At 36.8% G+C, this 23779-nt stretch overlaps 3 protein-coding genes across 5 annotated transcripts; 1 reads left to right on the forward strand and 2 right to left on the reverse strand.

Annotated features, from left to right (window-relative positions):
* Positions 1-2504: 2504 nt before the first annotated feature.
* On the reverse strand, positions 2505-6001 carry LOC135644509 (uncharacterized). Of its 3 annotated transcripts, XR_010498496.1 has the most exons (3): positions 5857-6001; positions 2689-5288; positions 2505-2623 (listed from the first exon to the last, which is right to left on the reverse strand). XR_010498496.1 is itself a non-coding variant. In XM_065162142.1 (2 exons), exon 2 carries the CDS (start codon positions 5158-5160, stop codon positions 2863-2865), a length of 2298 nt encoding a protein of 765 aa, XP_065018214.1. In that variant the 5' UTR covers positions 5161-5288; positions 5857-6001; the 3' UTR covers positions 2505-2862. The 3 variants fall into 3 exon arrangements, 2 of the variants coding, with proteins under 2 accessions (XP_065018214.1, XP_065018215.1); XM_065162142.1 differs by having other exon boundaries at positions 2505-5288; XM_065162143.1 differs by having other exon boundaries at positions 2505-5213; positions 5857-5967.
* A 2038-nt stretch (positions 6002-8039) lies between these two features.
* LOC135644495 (protein NUCLEAR FUSION DEFECTIVE 4-like) lies at positions 8040-10423 on the reverse strand. Its single transcript, XM_065162103.1, has 3 exons — positions 9944-10423; positions 8727-9655; positions 8040-8563 (listed from the first exon to the last, which is right to left on the reverse strand). The coding sequence occupies exons 1-3, from the start codon at positions 10277-10279 to the stop codon at positions 8059-8061; spliced, it is 1770 nt and encodes a 589-aa protein (XP_065018175.1). The 5' UTR covers positions 10280-10423; the 3' UTR covers positions 8040-8058.
* A 3907-nt stretch (positions 10424-14330) lies between these two features.
* Positions 14331-19373, forward strand: LOC103994164 (uncharacterized). The gene is made up of 2 exons (XM_009414488.3): positions 14331-14723; positions 19080-19373. Exons 1-2 carry the CDS (start codon positions 14395-14397, stop codon positions 19105-19107), a joined length of 357 nt encoding a protein of 118 aa, XP_009412763.2. The 5' UTR covers positions 14331-14394; the 3' UTR covers positions 19108-19373.
* The last annotated feature ends 4406 nt before the right edge of the window (positions 19374-23779 follow it).

Consider the following 23779-nt stretch of genomic DNA (forward strand, 5'->3'; position numbering starts at 1 on the left):
TTTCTCGATGCTATACTATTACTCTCCTAGCTTTCTTGATGCTATATACTATTTGGCATGTCTTGTAAAACACAAATCCCTTAAAACGTGATATTATCACATTTGTATGCTTCGATACAACAAGCATGTGAACTTTAAATGATCATAAATCATATACTTTGGAATACTTGGTGGGTAGTTTGCGAATCCTTACCGTGAGGAAGTCGTTTAGATGTTGAATCTTGATATGCATAAATGTCTATGTGCTCTTGTCACTTGACAATACTCTGTAAAACATCATGAGATGTTTCTTTCTCCAAGAATATGTTTGTTAGTTACATTCACTATTGACACTTATAATGATATATACTTCTGTGCACCAAATAAATGTCAAAATTATCGAACAACAAAGATGATATTTTTCATTCATGCATCAACATATCCATGCTTCACAAGACATTACTGGGACTTCATCATTAATTAATGGAAAATGTATCATTCATGATTTGATAGGTGAAGAACCTCATGATATAGTTGACAATGAATGCAATGCACTCTACCACTCAAGTTGACAAAGTGATTTATAATTTTAATGCAGACAAGTTCTTAAAACATAGTTCACACTATGGATAGACTTTGACATGTCCTACGCACTTTGTGACTGATTTATTGACGACCTTCTATTCAACCGAATAATCTAAAAATCGATCCGCCTTAAACAGGACTTCACAAAATGACAATAATCATCCGCCTTAAATATGTAACCAAAAAACAGGTAGAGTGCCGTACCTGAAATTGCATCCCTTGCATACAATAATACATCAAGTGTCATATAAGTAGGACTTTACAAAATGGTTACCAATAAACATCTGCCTTAAATAAAGCATTTAAGGCTGGATTAGGTAGTGTTTAAATAATCATCCACCTGAAATTCTAAAACGTTTGGATGTAGTGTTTAAATAATCATCCACCTTTCTATAAAGTGTTTTGAGATTCTCAGTAAATATTGCTGGATTAGCTAGAATTTCAAAAGCTCAGTTAAAATCTAACTATTCTAGAGTCAAGTCTTTCCTAGACTACAACTACCAGATAAAGTAAATCAGGGCAGGCAGTTTATATCTTAGAAATAGCTCAAATCCTGGAAAATAAAAATAAAAAAAACTAATTATACAGTCAAATAGAGTCATGCTAAACCTTGACTTTTCATATTACATCATAACTAGACCTTCTAGAAGGTCTTCAATGATTCAGGACTTTGGTTATATCACCAGTTCAGCCTCCAACCAAAAGACAAATGAAAAAATGGACAGTATCTAAATAACAAGGATAACAAGCATATGTCTCAACTAGCAACATCGCAAGATAGATGAAGATGTCTACAAAGTTTGTAAAACTAGCATTACTCCAACAAAATCACAAGAAACATATTCTTCAAGTATGACAAATAAACTCCAAGTAGATAGCATGAGGCATTCACGCATGGCATGGATACATAGCATCCTAGACATCTACTTCTCAGGAACAATAACTATTTTAATGTCAATGTAGCCTGTTTTATGGATGATTACTTCAAATATGAATATTGGGAAAGAAACTCAATTAAACAGAAAATATGCATGGCTAACAAAACTCTTCTAACGTAATCTTTTCAGAGATATAATGAATCTCATTAAGCAGCAGAAAATTCATGAATGGTAGGGCCATACAGTCCACTTCCATTTTGTAAATCTGGGAACAAAGACAGTAAAAACGAAAAACCTTTTTAAGCTCTTCGGGTACAAGGACACCAAAAAGTTCAAACTGAGATTAACAAAACACATTAAAGAAAACAACCTTTGTTCAACGTAAGGTTGTAAAGCAATTCAAAAGAAACAGAAGGAAAGAAGGGTTGAAGATTTCTCTAAATTTTTTTAAAAAGAATTGAAACATGATCAATGCGGTCTTCGGAGCTGGTGTACAACACCACCCTTCTAAAGCAAACAGCATCTACAACAGATTTCCAACTACCTACCAACAAGTAATAAACGGAATTTCTCTTTAATTGATAAGTTTTATATTTCTGTTACAGAAATATAAAACTTACCAAGATGAAATGGCAGAGCACCTCACAGCATGCTTCCTTTCACAACAGTATCATAAATAATTACTGGGTATTAATCTCTTAGAAATTATAAATGTTGTCAAATTTGCTTTAAAATAAAGACTCTTTTTTGTAGTAATCCATTTTAATTAAAGCTCTAATTATGCAGTACTATTTTGATGGTTTTCTATACAAATTACTTCATAAAGCAATAAGTTGAACAGATTCAATCACAAAGTTTCTCCTAGTCACAGTCGTCACTTATAAATCATATAAAGACCTCTGGAAACATTATGAATATCACAAAAAAATCTTTAAGGACATAGGACAGAAACAATGCAGAAGCCATTTCTGTTATAATGTCACATATGCCAATGTAATCTAATGGGCCATCAAGGCAACAAGTATATATTTCAATGCAATCTTCGACCTGATCCTGGCCCCATGGGAAAGAAGGAAAATTTATAAATACAAATGGAAAATAGAAAGCAGTGGCATTTAATATACAGCTATGTGCAAGTCATTTGAGTATGGCCCTGAGCTTAGCAGTCTAGAAGCTCCAGCCTACAAAAGAAACACAATTTTGAGCTTAGACAATTGCTTATTAGCTACAGGCAGGAAGTATATACCTAGTATGTCTGAGAGCTATCTTTGCATCCTAACAAACTTCTCGTCAGAGTTGCTTGATAACAACCATCACAGATTATCTCAAAAAGATCATTCATCTTGCATCTTAGTCATAGTCACCACCAAAAAAAAAGGTTGTGATACTATCCAGCTTATTATAACTTTGATATTTGTGACTACAGCTTATCTATCTGTTCAGCAGCTTTCATTACTGCATCTGTTTCCACCTCTGTGACTGCTTGAAGAAGCTCCAAAGGAGTTGCTGCTGGGTCCAACTCATGACAACCTTTTGGAGCATTCACTGCTTCTTCACCTGTCAGTGAATAAGATGGCACTTGATGTGAAAAACGAAACATCTCTTCCTTCTGTATCCTTTTTACTTCCTTAGGATCCAGGTGACGGTGGAACACTGTTTTAAATCCAGCCACTTTCACTAAGGGGATTACAGTTACACCCAGTTCTTCACTATAGTCCTCAAGTACTTCAACCATGTCATACTTGTAAATGACATCATCAGGAGTATGCTCATTCCATTCCGGGGACCAGTTTCCATAGAGGACCCAGATTTCACCTTTCTTGGGAACTATTTTGATAACACCGTGAGAGCCCTTTTCCCACCTAACCTTGTGAGAGAAAATATTAATTGTTTCATTGACCTCATATTTGCCCACCCTGAAATCACCACAGGTTTTTGCAAAACCAGAAGCAATCCAATTTAGAGATCCAAATTCGCTGTTGGACTTTGAAGTGAGAAAACTCATGCACACTTTGAAAGGAGTGAAGGAAATAATTTTCTGAATCAGTGCATAATGACGAGGCATACCATCTTCATCATAAGTGGCCCACACCTGATCACTTTCAAAAGATTTTTCCGAACGATCATTATCAAAGTCATGAAAATCTGAATCAGGAACATCCATTGACATCGGTTCATTAATCTCGTTATCTGAATCACCAGGATGTTCATTTATTAAATTCTTCTCACCAATACATTGTTCGGCATCATTCTTAGATTTGTTCAACAATTCCTCATCGGTAAAATCACCATGAACCGAATCCTTTATCTTTACTTTGTCATCGTTGCTTGGCTTTTGTCTATTTTTTTCACTTTCTTTCTCTTCTTTTCTTTCTGTGGTAGAAGAATGCCACTCTCCCAATTTGCTATGAATTACTAACTTCGTCTTCTCAATCAGCATGTTTTGGATGTCCAAATGTGTAATATGCTGACTGAACTTGTTTTCCATAGCACTCATTCTAGATTTGGATAACTCTACAGAAACTCCATCGACACATTCGACACCAGAAACACCATTATGTTCCTTGCATAACCCTCCATTATCATTCCCAACATCATCACCATTGCCCCTTCTTCTTTTGTTAGGTAGACTATCACTGGAAGCAGCATTGCGCTTGACAGAAGCAATAATGTTCCTTTTCATGGCACTATTCTTCCTGCGAAAAGCCTCTGCTCTTTTGGCTGCAGCTTGTGCCTCTTCACGCTCTCTCCTGACTTTCTCATATGTTTGATGGACAACATTTGCAGCCTGTGCAGCAGCAGTTGATGAAGCAGTTGCACTTGCAACTCCTGCTGTTCTGGAAAAAACGCCCCACTGGAAGTTTTGGTTATTATATGAACCCAGATTTGCTCCATGTTGAAATACAGAAGCTCTCATGCCTGAAAAGCTAGAGTTATTTCTCCCAGGACCATACACATTTTTGGTGTTATGGCTAGAATTCTGGTGAAACTGCCGAGATGCAGCCCAAGAAAAACTAGGTCGACTTGTGGGAAGCACGGTCTCCGATGCTAGGAAAGGTTCATGACAATTTGGGCAAAGAAGCTTGTGATTGAGATACAGACGGAGATATTCATACTGCATCTTGCAGCGGTTGCAAGATGTCCAGAATGTATTGGATTTTGGCAGCTGAGATGAAGGATGGGCTGTAGCTCGAGCTGCATTACTGCTATTCTTTGGGCCTCGTACCCTTGATGCAGCACTCTTGGCAAAATTATGGAAGCCATTGCTGGTCTTAGGAATAGTGTAATTTTTGGCCTGAGAGTACCTCTGACAGTATCCTTTAACATTAATCTTCTGGTCATAGATCATTCTCCTTGACTTATCTGACAGTACAGCCCACGCCTCTGAAATAAGCTTAAAGGCACCTTCAGCACCAATCGACTTGTTCTTGTCAGGATGAAGCTGGAGAGCCAACTTCCTGTACTGTTTCTTCAATGTGTCTTCGTCTGCTGAGGGATTTAAAGATAGGACTGCGTACCAGTTCATCTCGCCAAACACTTTGCTCTCCGAAGCCAGATAAACATCTAACGTTGCTATCATTTGACTGATGCCCTCCAATGCAGGAAAGAGATTCTGTGCCTTGGTGGCAAATTTCTTGGCACCTGATACATCCTCGGCCATGAACTTTCGTTCCGCTATCTCTTTCGCTCTGAAGGCCTCATCTTTATTGCATTCCATTCTGGAAACTTCTTTACCTGACACAAACCTTCCTCCCTATTAAATCTCACCACCTAAGGCCAATTAAAACGTAGTGTTCAGCTCCATAGCAGCTAGAAAACATTCCTTAAGAACATACTCTCCTCCGCCTGAACAAAAGGCAAACAATGAGAAACACAACTGAAAAGCACGAACACAGCATTGCAGGATTTTCAACCATGAAGTCCTACTGCCCGCCAACATTCATCCTAAATTTAACAAAACGAAGCCAAAAATTTTATCAAAATTCAATTTTTAATTTATTTTTAACAACATTGTTGCCGCTAGGAGGACGTGCACGAACCCCAAATCCACTGACATTACGAAGAATTGAAAGATTTTGAGTTGAACCATCTTCGTGCCTACCAGAACCCTAGCGTCGACAAACTCCATACTCCCAAAACACCATAGTCAAACATGGAAACAACCGTCAAGTACAAAGCAGAGGAGCAAAGGCAAAAGCTTCAAAAAGAATCCGACAAAAGGCTTAAAGAGCAACGCAATGGTCAGAGCCTAGGGTTCTGGAAGCACGGAGCAGCGATCACTTAGTAATCGGTTCTCCCAGAAGGTGGGACGCAGAAACCCTAGACGGCTCAATCTCCGGCCACCGGGCGCGGCCGGAAGCAAAATTTGGATCAAAAGCGAACTGCAGTGGAGCAGAAGCGACCGAGACGTTACCCGATTGGAGAACTCCCATTAATCCACGGGAATTTGAATTGCGAGGGCTGAATGAAAGCAAAGCAAGCTGTTCTCCTATTCTTCCCCCAAGTCGAAAATTGAAATACCAACATGCCCAAGAAGAGCAAAGGGAAGAAGAAGAGGCATTTCCTAACTCAACCCCAACTGAAGTTAAATTTTAACCCTAGTTGTGAAGAAAAGGAAGATTCTAGAGAAACATTTAATAGGTATCTATTTTTAATGATAAATAAAGTTGAAGTGCATCTATTTTCTATTTTAGTATTTAATTTTAAAGCGATGAAACACTTAATACTCATTTCAAGCACAAAATAATATTTACTTTAATTATTAAGCATATCCTATAAATAGGTCAAAAGCATCGTCGGCGAGTGGAACTAAAATAAGTCCGTTTTGGTCACATGTTTTCCACGTGGGAACAAACCTTGAGCCTCACTCACCCTTGTAATTCTAGCTGGAGTTGAAAGCTCTTTATGGATGCCTATTTCCATCCTTGATGATAATAATTGGTTGTTTGAGAATCCTAATTTTTCTCTTGAAGATGTTCAAACATCTTATATCAATGATTATTCCTCTCATTTTGATATTAATATTTATAACAAAATTATTAGAATTATTAGAATTTTCCTTTTTAAGGAAAATTCTACAATCTTTTTTGAAAATATCTTAACATTCCATTTCAGCATAGAAATGAGTGATGGAGGATGACTAAAAAATAATAATAATAATAAAAAGATACATATATTTTAAATTAAATGATATATATGGAGTCAATGAAAAGCTATTAATAAGGTCAAATTTAACTATGCTAAACCATTGATCTTACTTATTCTTAGGTTGAAGCTTCCTCCTATGAAGGGTCGAATGAGGTTAGGTATGCTCCTATCAAATAGGGTAAGCCTAATTTAGGTTGGGTTAGGCTGAATATTGATATATTTTATAATTATATTTAAAGTGGCTTATTCATGTCTCATAAATATTCTAAGTAATCTGACCAAGCTTCATGCCAGATGTGATGGGATTTGTTAACATTACCTTCTATAATTGTTAATAGATCGGAGAAAAAAAGCTAAATTTTAAGTGAGATGTAGCACTGTAGGTAATAAAAAAAAAGAGTACAAAATCTTTTTATTATCCCTTTTTTTTCTTCTATTTATGATCACATTATTTATATTTTCTGATATTATGATAATCAGATGTATATGAGATGTTTAATCAGCAAAGTTTTAGATTAGAATCATGAGGAAATCAAGGGAAGGTGGTGGCACAATGTTTCAATTGGTACTATAAATTTCCTCAAACTTAATATTTCCTAAAGAATTTAATAAGTCGGAGATCACCTCAAAAATTTTCTTTTTTGCCTTAATATAACACACATCGAGTGAATCATATTTTAATTATTTTTTTACACTTTAGTTGATTTAATATTATGGACGTTTTGATAGTTCTTTTTTCTTTATAGTCTTTTTTATGCATATAAAAAACTGTTATTTTTTAAAAGCCTTATTTAAAAGAAAACTTAAATCCCCTTTCGAAAAATAATCAACTCTTTTGATTATTTCTTTTATTTCATATTATGATAACTATGTGCCTAAGGTCAAGATTGACGCGGGACATTACATCAACTTGACATTTCGGACCCGGATACAACAGTCGCTAGCTCCCACGCTATCCGATATTGTACAAGATGGTGTTGCATAGCACAGAGCTGCTCCGAAAAGACGGGAACGGTTCTGCACCAACTTGTTCAATACCAATCTCCGTGTGGGTGACTATGCACATTCGGAATCGGATCAAATCGTACTGAAGCCTTGATCCACAATAGTTTCCTTATGCTCGTTCACGTCCAAAAGAAATCCTAAAACTAATGTTCTTCGTTTCAAACATGCACGAGGAAGATGAATGAGCATTAAGGCAACTGAATTCTTCTTTTCAATCTTTCTTCAGAATTGCTCGAGTATGTGTAGAACCTAATATCAAACTCCATAGCTTTTATAAAGTCCAAGCACTGGTCAAACTCCGGAAACAATAATATGCTCTTTCAGCAGTAATGAGTGTGTATATATATATATATATATATATATATATATATATATATATATATATATATATATATATATATATATATATAGAGAGAGAGAGAGAGAGAGAGAGAGAGAGAGAGAGAGTATTACATGTGCTTCATCACAGTGTTGACTCGCGATTTCCATAGAGGTGGGCATACACGACTTTGGTCCTGTAAACCAAAATGCTGCTGAAGATAACTGCAACAACGCAGAATCCAGACATCAACAGGGAAGAAAGAAAGAAGCACTCAGTTCCGTCGCACTCGAGTGCCTTCTCCTCGCCCAGACTTGCTCCGGTGAGCGGCGAAGCCGAGTTGTGGTGCATCCGAGCCTGTCTTGATGCTTCGTAGTCGTACATGCCACTGACGATGACGCCGGAGAACACCAGCGAACCAGCTGGATTTGCCACCGTCAGAAAGTTGTACAGTGCTCCGAAGTTCTTCAGACCAAACAGCTCCGAGGCCGCCGCCGGCACGATCGACCAGTGAGCGCCGTATCCGAGCCCGATGAGCAGCGTCCCGACGTGCATCGCCCCCGGCCAAGCCAACGCAAAGCAAAGATGGCCTACTGCCATTAAGACTTGAGCTACTGCCAGTGCCGCAGGCCTCGGGTACGCGCGATCCCTGCTCAGATTCACAAGCGTAAGAGATGTAAGACCATAAAATTACGAGCGAAGCATTGTGGAATCTGAAGAAGAGCAACATTTCAAGAACTAATTGAAGAAAACAGCAGATGAGAAGAATTTTATTGCATTGACAGCAGCAAGTGCAATGGAGAAGGCATTACCTGACGATAACCTCAGACACATAGCCTCCTCCAATTCGTCCGAGGAAGTTCCATATGCTGATCATGGAGACGAAGATGTGAGTGTCCTCGTACCCCAGAGACTGGCTCATCTGCCCCAGGTTATCGATCACCGTCAACCCGGATCCTGACCCCAACAAGAGAGAGAAAAATAGCAACCAAAAGTCTGCTTTGATCAGTGCTTGCAACAGGGTGAAGTCCTCCCCCCTGTGCGGACCTCTTCTCCTTCTCACCCTCACGGCTCCTTCTGCTGCAGCTTGGAAAAGCCTTGCCTGTAGCTGCACGATTCGCTTCTGCCTCTCCGATTCAGGGAGCGAGTCGACTTCCATGGGCTTCTCGTCTTCCACCTCACTCAAGATTACCTCTGAAGGCCTATCTGATCCATCTCTTTCTCCTTTCTGATGCTCTGGTAAGAGACACTCACGAGCGAGGTCAGGTTCGTCGGGATAGAAGGTCATGAGCACAGGTATTGCAACAGGGACTGTGAGAACAGAGAGCAGTATGAGTGTAAGCAAGATCGTAACAGCTGGGCTCAAGTCAACCATATCCTCGAGCAGCATGACACCCATTAAATAAGCAGCGAGGAGCAAGCAGACACTATAGATGAAGGTGAAGCTCGAAGCATCGGAAGACCGCACTTGTTTGTGGCCTCCAACAGGTCTAACGATGAACATCAAGGCGATCACCACCATGGCTGGCCCAACTGCGAGCATAAAGATCAGAGCCGCGTGATCCGGTGTGTGTACGATGGCGTAGATTTGGGTTATAATGGCACCACTCAGGCCTGCAAATCCCTTCAGAATGCCCACGACGGGTCCCCTGTTCTTGGGGAAGTTCTGCACACAAGAAACTAGAGCAGCAGTATTGTAGTACGTCTCCCCATTGTTGCCAACAAAGATGAGGATGCACATCTGCATCAGGAACACCAAACATACATCAACTCGACACACCAGAAATCAACAAAAGCAGCAAGATCGATAAGAAATAAAGCATGGTACAGTTCGGGAACTGCAAGTGCAGAAGATTTCGGCTATCACAAGAACAGCATCAAACAAATGGATTGATGAACGTAAACCGGCAAAGAGTTATTCAGATTATGTTCACCAGGAAGAACACGCGGATCTACTGAAGAATTCAGATAGGATCAAATTAAGAATCATAAGATATGTTTGGCAGAAAGGATACCGAATCTGACTTACCACCCACAGAGGCAAAGCCGGCACTCGCCCTGTCACGACGAGCCAAACCAATCCGTAACCGATCAGATTCTGCAGCGCGCCGATGAGCAGAGCAGCCCAGAGGGGCAGGACCTCGCAGAGGGTGCCGGCCAGGAACCCGACGCTGTCACCGAGGTCCTTGGCCACTCCTAGGCCGGCGATCTGGCGCTGGTTGTATCCCAGGGAGCTCTTTATCACCGGTGAGATGCTGCCGAACAGGTAGCCGATCCCTGCCCAAGACTGCATCCACATTGCCGCCACAAACACCAGCCATCGGTTGTTCAACAAGGACTGCAGCCTTCCGCGGAACCTGCTCATCGTCGCTCACCTCAGTAAGCTGAACGAATCGAACCAAAGATGAGACCTTTGGCCCTTATCAACGGTGCCTGGACCAGAGGCAGCAAGGGAAAATGATCGTGTCGGATGCTATCTTCCTTTTTCGTATTCAGATTAGTTATTCTTTTCCTTCCTCCTCGGTCATTGCATTTGATAGCTTCGGAAGAGAAGAAATCCGGGTGAGAAAAAAAAAGAAAAAAAAAAAGAAAAGTTGGATCCTTTGCTTCGTTTTATAAGCTCGAACCTTTCCCTTTTTCTTCCTATTTTTCTACTTTGTTCGTGATCGAACAAAGAGTTCGCAAGCGAGTAAAAAACAGAGGAAGTTTCGGAAAAAAGCTCTACTCGTCTTGCTCAGAAGGGATAGCTAATGTGAAGAGTTCAAATCGATTACAAGCAGAACATAATTCCTTGTTTCCTATTCAACTATTTCATCGGAGCTCGCTATATCTAATCCAACATTTCCAACTTATCTGTTTCACCAATTCCGAACCACTTCATCGTCGTTGCATCCGAAACGTGTTACCTCCTCCAGTTATAGCAACAGAGAGAGAGAGAGAGAGAGAGAGAGAGAGCATCTACTTGTCAGTGCATGCTTGAATTGACAGGAACAAGTTTGCCTGTGAGCTGTGGCGATATGATCCTTACACCGCTTGCTCCCTCTTGATTACATCGCACAAAGAAGCCACCTGCGGCTTCTATCCACGAAGACTAACATGCCTCGGCTACTGTAGAGTATGGAGCAAAGCAGTACCGCTGGAGTGAGTTGTGTGTAGAAGCTTGCGCAGCAACGAAGCTGTCTGTAGGGCACATTAATGGTCGAGGGATTCGGTACTTTCCTCGCTTCGTTCTCTCTAGCCTGGGTAAGACGTAAACGGAGAATAGCCAAAGCTATTTCTCGGTGAAGATGATGTCATGCACCCACACCCGGGTAAAGATGATGATGATTGATTGAGGTAGAATGTGGCGGCGGAGAGATACGTCCTTGCATCAAATCACGAGGTGGTTCGGTGATGTTTGGCTTTAGCATCACAGGGTATGTATGATCCACTGTATTGTTTTGGACTATTTGTCTGAGGATGACACACTAATGTTATCTCTTCGTGATCTTGGCAATCAAATTTTTGATTTATGTAAATGATTATCTTGTGATCATTTGATCATATTTTATTTATGTTATTTATTAAAAGAGATCCCGTTAGGATTTTTTTTTTCTCACACATCAATGAGACGATATATCTCATGATTTATTCTATTTTAAGTATCAAGTCTATCTTAATTTTAATTTATTAAGATTCAAGTCGAGCTTACAGATTGAATATCAATATAAATCAAAAGCATAAGATATTAAGTTGTAGATCATACTCACTATAAGTCATTTGATTACATCATTTGATTATTCTTACTCTACATACATAAATATTTTCACTAAGCATCACTCTATTTTTCTCAACTTTACAGTATTCATTCCAATATTTGATCTTTGATGTGTAATGACTATATCAATAAAACATTAGTTTTAACGTATATATTTAGATTTAATTTATCATTTTTCAGTAAAATCGTATAGATATACCCATCATTCAAAGCGAATAATTCTGCGCCAAATAGTATTTTGGAAAGAGATCCATAAAAAATGAGTCGTGATATATCATTCGTTTGCCGTGTTGTGGCCAACACCATGAAGACCCCGAACAAGTAGGACCAGAACACAGGTAACCCATCAAGTATTTAAATCGATTGATGTTTAGTACACAGGTGTCGTATCATTGTTGCTATGGTCACATGAAATCTGGATCAGACACTTTTCATGGTTTGCATTAATCAGTACCACTAAATTAATTGTAGTAGAAATATGGTAGAACTCTTAATAATATGAACGAAAATAGAAAGCAAGAATAAGAATAATAATAATAATAACTATATTGTTATTGTGTTTTACAATCTCTTTCTGAGATCATAAATTGCTGGTAACAATCAGCACTTCACCAAATATCAGCAACATGCAATTATTTATGCTAATATCGGCAGCTGCATCATAAGATGGATAAATATGGATGCATGGTTATATGTAAAGCATATGAACAACCAACAGTCATCCAAGGGAACAACATGTTTTTTTCATTATTCGACTTTTCGAAGATAAAAAGAATTATATTTTGCAGGTAAATAAGTAAACACCAAACAAAACCAGGCAATAAAAAAAAAAAGGATAAAAGAGAAAGAGGAAGGTTGTTAAAATCTTTTACTTAAATTTGATATGTGTATCTTTCTATTTTTTGTATTAATTTTAGATGTCAATTAGGATAAAGACATGAAAAAGATTTTAATGCATATTATGGGTAAATAAAAGAGCAAGGCTGTTAAAATCTTTTACTTAATTTTTATACGTTGTATGACTCTGTTTGATACTAAACTTATTGTAACTCTAGCAATAATGTCTAGAGACAACATTCGACGCTTGCTTATCAAACACATGGATGATGAAATCACATTATCAATATAAAATTATTAATCTAAATTCAGTGACATCATCATTACGTCATATATGATCCTTTTTCTCTCAAATAAAATCTCTAATTGGTACAATGATTTAAAAAAAAAATTAAATCGACTTCACCAAATCAAACATCTCATTTTTAAGTTTCTTGATAATAGATTTTGATAGGGAATTTAGAAATAGATAATATATGTCATGTGTGATGACTTTTTATATTTCGATAAGAGAAAAAAAAAAAAGTCAAACCAACATAATATTATTATATATATATATAAATTAAAATAAAAATGACTGGTACATCTTATATTCCCATTTGTGTAGGAATTCATGTCACGTAAATGTGATCAGAACATGGAAATTATGGCCAACAACAATTGAGAATATATATCAATTTTTGCATAATTAATCTTTAGATCAGCAGCCATCAGGAGGGTTGAAATCTTGAATGGACCAGAAGAAGACTGATACTGAATCAAATATAAGACAAGAGCATTAAAGGGATGGATTTCAAAGAAGATCAAAAGATCTAATTGGGATAGGATTCAAGATCAAGAATGTTGAACCATCTAATTAAATTTTCAAATGGAAAATTAGGATATAACTATGGTTATCATTTATAAAGCGAAAAAAAAAGGAATGCAATAAATATCATACTTAATATTTTAATGCAAAAAAAGGAATTCAACATCAAGAATGTTATCATTTATAGATAAATTTCGAGTTCACATCAGCAAATTAAGCTCATGGGTAAAACTGAGCTAATTATATTATTATCTCTTTATAATTATTTTTTAATATTTTAATTTATATTTAATATTTAATATTTTAATATTTTACTCTTAATAATTAAAGGATCTTAATATCGTATAAAGATCGAAATATTAAAGAAACTAATTATAAGAGATAATCTATAATTAATTTGATAAAAATATAGGATACGATATTATCCTAAATATGATAACACCTGATATCTTAATAATATATAATCGAGACCTCATCAACTTAACAAAGAGTTAGTAATGATCGACACCTCAACGATATGTGATCAAGATGAACATAAATATTAAATAATTAAAAGATATTTACACTATATTAAATTTTGAACGAAGAAAATAATTATCAATATTAAATAATCGAGTATTTCAATACTCGAAAACCAAAGAAACGATTTGTTTGTCATTCTCCAGTAAAAGTAAAAGTGAGTTGCCAAGAAAGCTAATAATTAATTAATTATTTATTTAAATCCTCTTAATAATTTCATTTGAGGAGGGGTGGGTCAACTTTTGGCTGTGCGAATCATGTGAGGTTTAGTAGGGAATGATTCCATCGACTTGGGTTCGACAGACCCCATTTCATCCTGGCTCCTCAGGCCGCCACCTCAGCAAGAATCGGCGCACTTAGAACCATATGTAGAGAAACGTGGCTTCCACCCTAACAAGCATATCCATTAACCCCCTTCCCATAGTCGAATTATTCTTATTTTATTTGGTAGACGACCCCCTCGAATGCACCAATTATATATACCCGAGGTAGTCCATCTCTCCGACTCCTCCGCTCTTTGCGTTGGTGTTAGGATTCGTGCTTCTGATCCGATCCGGAGATGCGTGGCGGCGACCAGCAATCACGGCTCCTCTACGAACTCTGTGCCCTCCTCCTCGCCGCCCTCCACTCCTCTCCCCATGACGCCCCTGCCACCCTCTACCCGCCCGGGCCGGTGTCGCCAGCGGGGTTCGCGTCGTTCCTCCTCGGGGCGTCGCTGGCGATGATGCTGGGCGGGTCCCTGACGTTCTTGATCGGGTTCCTGCTGATGCCCTGGGTGATCGGCCTCTTGATGCTGTTGTATGTCGTCGAGATCGTCTCCAGTTTGTCCGGCTTGGGCAGGGCGATCGTCTGCCCGGATGCCCCCCTCATGGATCAAGGAAGTGTCAGGTATATATCGCTTTCTTTCTATTCTTTTTCACATCTTTCTTTGTTTCTACGATTGACTGTGGTATCTCTCCTCATTTGCGTCTGTTATGCCCTATTTGTTTGTCTCCGTTTTACTGTTTATAAGCTGCGTCTTGAATTGGAAGTGTTCTGACCTTTGGTTGGATTGTTCCATAATATGTTCACTGAGGGTCTCAAATCCTCTTTTCGTATATGGATAGTGTTAGTGTCAATTTTGTTCGTCAACTGGAGATGATGAAATTTATCCAATCTGTATTTTTGAATATAGTCGTATGAATCGGGAAGAGTTCCACTTTAAGATAAGGAATGATTTGAGTTCCATCACTTGAGGCGTTAGGATAAGGAGTTCCACTTTTAAGTCGTTAGGTGACTTGATCGGAGGTCAGTCATTTTGAGTTTGAAAAGGGTTCAGTCGTCTGATCTCCGCTCGAGTCCTACAAAACTTGTGGTAAGGGCATGTCCAATAATACCCTTCTAACTCAATTCGTGGGGTCAAAAATACCAAGGAGAGTTCCAGAGTTTAGAACATGGAACATGTATTTGTCATCGATTATAGAGTATTAAGTGTTTTAATGCGTATGTCATGCTGATATGGCACTCCAGGATTTACTAGCTAATCGTATTCTATGTGTCGAATTCAGATTGACTGTGAAAAGCTGACATATCATTTAGCGCTCCCATTGCATTTCTGGGTATGGGTTTATTTGTGCCGGAGTACAATATTTATCTCGGGATCCTGATTGTTATTGCTTGCATAAAAAATGGTTAAGAGGTGTCTCAAATGCTTTTGTCATGGGCAGATCCATCGTGCTCAAGAGATGCTAGTGCATCGATCACATCGAATGTATGTGTATGTCCTAAGGGGACACATTGCACATTGTAGTTGCCTTTTTTAGTTATAGTGAGCGCATTGGGCACTTTGGATTCTTTTGTTTAAGATGGACACATTAGGTGCAAGGAGATATTTTGCCCGATTATGACACATTGAGGTGCTACAAATTCCTTTGTTCGAGATGGCCAAATTGGATCAATTTTGTCATCTCGAGTTGTTGGCTGTACTATGGAATTCTGCAAATCTTATTGGAAGATATTGGGGATAGTTTCTATAGTGCTTTCACCATTTTTCATGAATATGTGATGTTGCTTGATGATTCGGTTAAAACTTTACTGATCTTTATGAATATATCAATGATTTTAGACCCATATCTTTGTGCAATGTGAATTAGAGAATCTTGACCATACCATTGCACAAGGATCTAAAAGAATCCCAAATTTCCTCTTTGGTAAAGGGATGTTGCTTTGATGACCAAAGTTGATACTAGAAAATAGAAAGAAACTTTTGATGGGTGAAGAGGAGGGTTTTGATCTCTTAGGTCTCAAATGTGATTTTTTTTTCCTTTTAAAGTTGTATAGCATTTTCCTTTTGATAGTGAAGAAATCTTGTAGGAGGTATTTGCATCTTGTTTTTTCTCTAGTGGTCTTCTACAATCTGTTCAAGAACATTGAAGTCCCTGCGTAGAGCATGCATCTCCGGATACCATTTAGACGTAACTCTATCTGCAATCTTCTTGAGTAGGGGGGATAATCTTAACTGGATTGAAGGCAAAAGAAGAGGACAAATGTCAATAGTAATTGAGCTGACTATAACGTGTCATTTTATTTTTATGCTTTTATATGATCACAATTTGATCTTTAAAACTGTTCTGTATGACATCAAGATATTTTTAACGAAGAACTCTGATATAAGAGATTTTAGAAAAAAATAATGTGACTTTGTTCATAAAGGTGGTTATAACTCCCATAGGTATAGCATTAAACAAGTTATATAATACTGAGAAAATATAATGAAATAATAATTTCAATATTCCAATTATTAAGTATACTATAATGATTTCCACAATGATATGAAAAAAAAATGTAGGAATGGGAGCATCATGACATTCGATGAATTAGTTGGTACTAAAAATGTCAAATATTGTAATGAAATTTCCATTGGTGAAAAGAATTTGCTACTTGAATCACAGAAGATGTTTTTTGACCAATAACTACGTGAACACATATTATATCTTATTGTGCATTGGAACCCATGGCTGTGGACTTGGATCCATTTCTATGAAACATATTCTTTACCAAATGAAACCCTCGAGCATATGAAAAAACTGGAGAAATGCTTTCGTTGTTGCTGAATAAGAAGTCACTGTGCTTTAATTATCTCAATATTTGATCAGATTTAAGTATTTGATGGTTTTATAAATTTTAAATAGTTCTTAAACCTTCTGTTTTCACAGTAAGATTTTAAGATTACAAGGGATGAAACCAATTCCTGATTCTTCCTCTAGCGAATGCAATAGCAAGTTATAAATGTACAGATTTGTGTTGGATCGGCACAGCATAAATAGGAAATTGATGGAATTTAATAGTTTTGAAATTTTATTATGAGTTAGCATCTAAAGCTTGTGATTCTAGGGTACACTTGCAAGAACCAAGGACTTGTAAGATGGCTGAAATATTTACAAATTGAACACAAGTAATAGGATCAGACTTCATGTTGTCTGGTATTAGGTGGACTCGGTAAATCAAGTCAAAATATTGATAAAGTGGTTAATTCTGTCTTATTTTTAAAATTCATTGATGCAAGAAAATCCGTATCTCATAGGACAAAACCCCATGAATGACCCCACTGAAGGGAGAGCGCATCTACATATATCCACAATCTGAGGCAAAAGAAGTAAAATATTCAAGCCGAGTAAATCTGGAAGAGATGAATAATTATGCTTACAGCATGAACGAAGCATCTTGCAAAAAATAGACCCACAGCCTGGGTTAAATATAGACAAATCCCTACGAAGGTAAATTTGGATCATCACAAAAGCAAGAAGAAACATTAAAAGGATTTATTGAGTAAAAAGATGCAAATGGTCACATTTCATTTGGTTTGACTTATGTGACAATGCTAATTACAGGAATCAGACATCATGAAACGTGATTGGCTGATCACCTTTTTGGTATCAGTAAATTTGGATCGTCAAGGCTGTTACTAAGTGATAATATTTAGTTGACGACAAGTAACACTGTGATGATTGCATTAGTGATGGTATGTGGATTATGTAATTGATAGTTCTGTGATTGGAGCTCTTTTTTGGGTACAATTTACTTGCTAGATTGTTGTGTCATCTTGGAGTACCTAATAAGAACCCAAAGTAACTGTTTTAGAGGGTGACTTGGTTCTGTAGTACATTGAGTTCCCAAACAGCATTGTTGGTTACACCTGAAGCAGTACATCTGAATAACTTGAAAATGTATCAACTGATAAATGAATTAACATATGTTTGATTTAAGTTTGTGAAAAAATTTCAAATGCAACATGTTCTATATTTCAATTATATGACAGCTAAGAAAAAATATAATAGACTGATCGGAAGGCTTTTATGTTTGTAGTCCAAGGTTGTGTGCTACTATGATGGAGTTAAGGCTCCTAAAGCGGATAGCATCTAATTTTTGTGGCTGAATCTAAATGATTTAGTTTGACAGTGTTTTTACTACATGTGTTGCAATCAGTCTGAATTTACTGCTTCTGCCATATTCTGAAAATTAAGAAAGAATAGTTTCTTTATAGAACTGTTGTGTTCTATAATCATCTGCACTGTTGTGTTGTTTGTTGAACTGCAAGTGGTACTTCAGGAGGATAAATGAGTTCAACCATACATGTCTGTAGCTTCAGATTTAAATTGTGAATATTTAATGGCAGCACTAATATCAGGCCATCATACTGTTGTACCACCACGTCTTGGAGGAGAAAAGAACAATTTGTGCAGATATTATAAAAATGATAGACATCGACATGGAGTAAATGATTGCAGTTTGCATTAATCAAGCGGTGTTTAGAATTGCCTAGGATTTGAGGCATAGATCACACTTCAGAAAACAGTCATTAAAGAAAAGGTCGGTGATGATTTATCGGTACAACTTTTTTGACTTCATGGTTACTAATGCATTGGCCTTTCATACGGGAAGGCTTGCGATTTCTTAGCCTGATCAGGGAAAGAGTTCTGCGTTCTTGTACTTTATTTATTTATCAATATTTTTCTCATTCATCTGATCTTCCTGATGATTTGGAATCATAATACAAGTAAAAAGATTATCAAAATGAAAATAATCAAATTTTCTTTTTGATCGAAAGGCTTTTTATTCAATAAAATAAGCATAGCTTGCACAAATGTCCTCTCGGCATGCATTTGTTTTCACATGTTGGCATTATTTGACTGCTGTGGCATTATTGTTTTTGGAATTCCCTAATTATAATATATTTATAACGGACTTTTTTTCTTTCTTGGGCAGATCAACTATTTTCGAAGCTGCCAATTGATTAGATTTAAAACGACAACTGATTGTAGAATAGCCTCTCTTAGTTCCTGCTGGATGCCGGTAGTTATTGCTGGGCAAGCATGGATGTGATCTGTACAAATCTAAACCAGTCATAGTATCTGCTCTGCCTGGGCTGATATATTTGTCCTTGTGTTCTCTTAACTACCATGTAACTGCTATTGCTCCTTTGCTATTTTTTTTTTGTTTTTTGGAAAACCACTTCTGCACTAGTTGGTATGTAAAAAGTTGCACTTTTTTTTTTTCTTATTTTTTTGGAAAGGAAATCTATTAAAGCTTAGGCAGGGGCAACAAAACCAAACAGGTCAATCAAACTTTCTACCCTTGGGTTCATCACAAATTAGTCAACCTATTATGTGCATCTTGGTTCGAACTATAATGCACATGAACAAAAAGGTTTTTGGGTCCTTGAATAGTCAAGTCTTCTTACGAAAATTGATTCATTCTATATCCTTGATGATATACCTGACACTTAAAAAAGTAAATGATTCAAGATTTAAAAAGATCCATCACAATGGATGTTAGTTATATTTGCAAAACCTTGCTAGTTGAATAGTCTCCTGAGTGAGTATACATCAACTCCCTTCAAGCTTGTGAAGAACTCATAGATAGTCATCAAGGGTTTTCACACTGGTGTAATGGTTGCGATGGTGGTTCTCATTCCGGTTTATCTATCGAAAGTTCCCAAAGAACATTAGCTACAGAAACCAAGAACACCTCTTTCTCAATACTATCATTCCTTGAGCTTTCCACCAACTAGTGTCCAATATACCAATTATCAAAATCATTAGTGTCTAGGTGTAGAAAATTTGCTAATTTATCCCATAATTGTCTTGCAAAATGACACTGAAAAGGATATGTCTTGCAGATAGGGGCATAGTAGGTATTTGTGAGCAAAGAATGCTAGCAATCAATATAATATGAAATAGGTAACATATTCCACATTATCTTCCATATGAATATTTTAATCTTGGGGGTAAACCTTTACGTTCCACAGCATCATCCACCTAACTTAACTAGTGATCACTCACGTCTTGGGATCTCTCTATTTATTTCTATTTATGATAAGATTGGTAAGGGATTCATATTCAAGAAGAATCATCCTAAGATTATCATGAGTGTTAATATTCCCTTTGAAAGCAATAAAAAGATAGGGAAGTAATGTTAGTCTAACTAACACTATTATAGGCTTTAGAGATGTCAAGTTTCAAGATAACAGGAGGGATTTTGTTGTGCGACTTGAATAGACTATATGCTAACTTATTAGCAATAAGAACGTTATCATGAATATATTTGTTAGAGATAAAAATATATGAGGTTTAGTCAATAAGTTTATCAAGCAGGGGTGGTTTTATTCTATTAGCAAGTACCTTAGAATTTTATAGAATCATATTGCATATGACAATAGGTATAAACTCCTCAACTTTGAAGTAATTGACTTTTTTTTTTTTTTTTTTTTAAAGTATAATGACAAGATAAGTTCTACCCAAGCATTCGAATGATTAAGAATGGAGCCATGCTCTTGAAAATTGAAAACCAAAAGACCGGGAGTCATTGATTTTATCCAAAAAGCTAAAGTGAAATTTAATATTAAAACTATTAGTATTGAGATGGTTGGGTTGAGGATATCTTAAACAAAGAAGTTTGAGATGTCCTTTTATTCGATGATAAGTTGGCCCTCACCGTTGAGAATGGAGTGAATAAAGTTTTTATGTTTTATATTCTATTAGTGAGGGTCCAACCATCTTACGTAAGTAATGACACGTGTGACATAATATGAATTTTTTTTACTTTATATATATATATATATATATATATATATAAAATATGAGAATCAGATCGTGATGAGATCATAATAATAAGAATGATTCGTCTTTAAATATATATCATAAATAATCATGATCATAGGTTACTCGAGAAGGTCATCGTGATAACCGGATATACTAGTGTGTTATATACCCGTCCATATGATGGAGGTAGGTAGTCTCATATCTATTTGTATGGAGACATTAGAGATATAGTGCAGGTGCTCATTGGAGAATGAGTTCATCGATTGATTTGCTCACGGAATATTGAATGGTTAATGATATCTCATTGTTATATAACGTTTATGTTGTCTCAATGGTTAATGATACCCATTTATATCTTTTTATATATAATCTCTCATAAATTCTGATAAATTTTGTTCCACGCTCTTTACGTCTATCTAAAAAAAAAAAAAATTAAAGCTCTTAATTTTTTAATTTATTTTTTAAGAGATGAAATCCTTAATTTACAAGGAATCCTTTTCCTCCGATTGAAATTTTTTTCAAACATAAAAATCCTTTTTGAGCCAATCAAATTTTACTAAAAAAGAAGTTGTTGCTAGTGAATAATTCCAATAATACAACACTCAATCAAAACATCATCCGTCCGCTTCACCCCAAATGGACCAACACAAGTAGCTTTGAAGTCCACCACACCCAATCAGCCACGTCCTCGGTCGCTGAATCTATCCAACTAAGCCATTGAAAACCTGATCATCGATCTGTTCCTTTCCAAAGCAATCAGTCTTTGGACGAAATTAATTCTCAGCTGCATGTAATAAAAATATTACAATATTATTATCAGAAACATAAAAATCATGGCGACAACGAGAGCGACGAGATGTTGCAATCCTATGCAAATCGATGGACCAAAAAATGGAGAACAGTTGTGGTCTCTTAAAACAATGCCATTTCCTTTTCATGGCAGGGATGCATGTGAACACATTTGCATTAGTTTCTCCGACGAGGACCGATCCCTGCGTCCACTGTCGCCCTAACGGGTCCGCTACGTATCCATGATAGCTACCTTCTCCTGCGAGTTTGTGTTGCAGCTGTCCTCGTTGAGGTTTCTGCGTGCAGCCCTTCCCCCACATCTCCTCCGCAACAGGAACGTCTTTTGTCTGCCATCTCATGAGGTGGACATTTCTGCATGCATTTGTCATGCTGTGTGAACGAAACATCAGATTCAGCCAGAATATTTCTTTCACAGGCTCCCTTGCGGCTCTTGCGAGAAAGACGAGTACTCGATGGACAATTATTAGCACGGGTGCGTACGAGAATATTTCTCGGGCACTTGCGACAAGGATGAGTGCTTGATGAGGACCCACCTCATCCTCCATCATTAGCTTCGCCTAATCGGTGGAGTCTGCTCTCACACGCAAGATTAAAGTCTAAGTAAAACAGTGGTAGGTTGGCACTGAGAACTGTGTCTTCTTTATCATACATCCGTTCTCTAAACGAACGTGTTTTGAGGAAAGCCATGAATCCGGTGAGTGTGATGATAGATGCAATCATTTTATTTGCTCGTCGTCGTAGAGAAAGAATCCTAGAAATACTAGAAAAAAAGAGAAGAGGCTATGCCACATTGCCACTTGTGTTTAGAGTGAAGGATTTGAAATATGTGCATATAAATGAGGAAGAAAATGATGAAATAACTGCTCTTTTCTGCTTATTTTATTTCTTTTATGCTCATCTTTTAGCATGAAGTTTTACTGCTCCAATCTTATAATTCCTAGTGTGAGGAGATTTGCTCGAGATGCTCCAATCTTATAATTCATCTTCATCAAGATCGATGTCGGATGAGGTTCTGATCGTGATCCTTTAGGTATTATTTAAATTAAAAGAGAGGAATGATCCAACCTCATTGACTAGGTCTTGGTTTACTTATTATTATAGTCGATCCACTAGCATTTATAATTAGGAAGACTATTTTGTGTAATAAGAAAAGTTTTAAATATTTTTTATTTAGATTTTGATGACTTGATGGACCGTAGACTTTTTTTTTTTTTGTTGACTAAAATGCTATGTGTCAGTTCTAATATGAGGAGACGAACATTTCCCCTGTCACCTATCCATTAGTGAAAGTGTTTGAATGAAACTTGATATTTGCTGTTTATCATGAACTTAATTGATTTTACCTAAATTATGTGACACATTTACGTATTCATTCACAAAGATCAATCTTTCTGAAACCTCCTATGATTTCTTAGGATTTACAAAAGAAAAAAATGGATCAACAAGTAATCATTTCAACAAACACTTTATAATCAATATAAATTACAATAATAGATTTCATAAGTTCTAAACATTCATACAACAAAAGATCCAAAATAATACACTATATAATAATCTATCCATTCATTCTTCGTTGTTCTCGTAGGTCAACGTTAACATCAACCAATTCCTACAAAGACCTAACTACTCTTGGACTAGAAAAAACCAAACAAACCAACCAACGTAGGACTTCGTTGGATCTAATGGCCAATAAAAAAGTGTTAACAAGGAAGGAGACCAAGTGTGAGATAGAGAGAGATGACAAGGGCTTTGAGTAAAAAACAGTTTGAAGGCTTTTATTTCCTTCTAATCTAATCTAATCTAATCTAATCTAATCTAATCGGTGACTTATGGTTAAAATAAACTCCTCAAGTATCACGTTGGCTTAGAGATAACTAAAACAAATATGCACAATATCCGTGATAGAAATTTAAGAATCAAAATACTTTTACATAAAACTAAACATATTTTAGGTTTTTCTATATGTTAATAATCTTTTATTTTAGTACATCTATACATTCTTGCTTGATATAAATAAATTAATTGTTAACCATGATTTGAAGTAATTAATCAACA

This window comes from Musa acuminata, chromosome BXJ3-8 (assembly GCF_036884655.1).
Source record: "Musa acuminata AAA Group cultivar baxijiao chromosome BXJ3-8, Cavendish_Baxijiao_AAA, whole genome shotgun sequence".
Classification (NCBI taxonomy): domain Eukaryota; kingdom Viridiplantae; phylum Streptophyta; class Magnoliopsida; order Zingiberales; family Musaceae; genus Musa; species Musa acuminata.

Bases quoted from the DNA above. Each gene is read 5' to 3' on its own strand.
- LOC135644509 (XM_065162142.1), bottom strand. From the start codon at position 5,160: ATGGAATGCAATAAAGATGAGGCCTTCAGAGCGAAAGAGATAGCGGAA.
- LOC135644495 (XM_065162103.1), bottom strand. From the start codon at position 10,279: ATGAGCAGGTTCCGCGGAAGGCTGCAGTCCTTGTTGAACAACCGATGG. The intron at 9,656-9,943 runs GTAAGTCAGATT...TTCCTGATGCAG, and splicing joins CGGCTTTGCCTCTGTGGGTG to ATGTGCATCCTCATCTTTGT. The intron at 8,564-8,726 runs GTAATGCCTTCT...GAATCTGAGCAG, and splicing joins GTGTCTGAGGTTATCGTCAG to GGATCGCGCGTACCCGAGGC.
- LOC103994164 (XM_009414488.3), top strand. From the start codon at position 14,395: ATGCGTGGCGGCGACCAGCAATCACGGCTCCTCTACGAACTCTGTGCC. The intron at 14,724-19,079 runs GTATATATCGCT...TTTCTTGGGCAG, and splicing joins ATGGATCAAGGAAGTGTCAG to ATCAACTATTTTCGAAGCTG.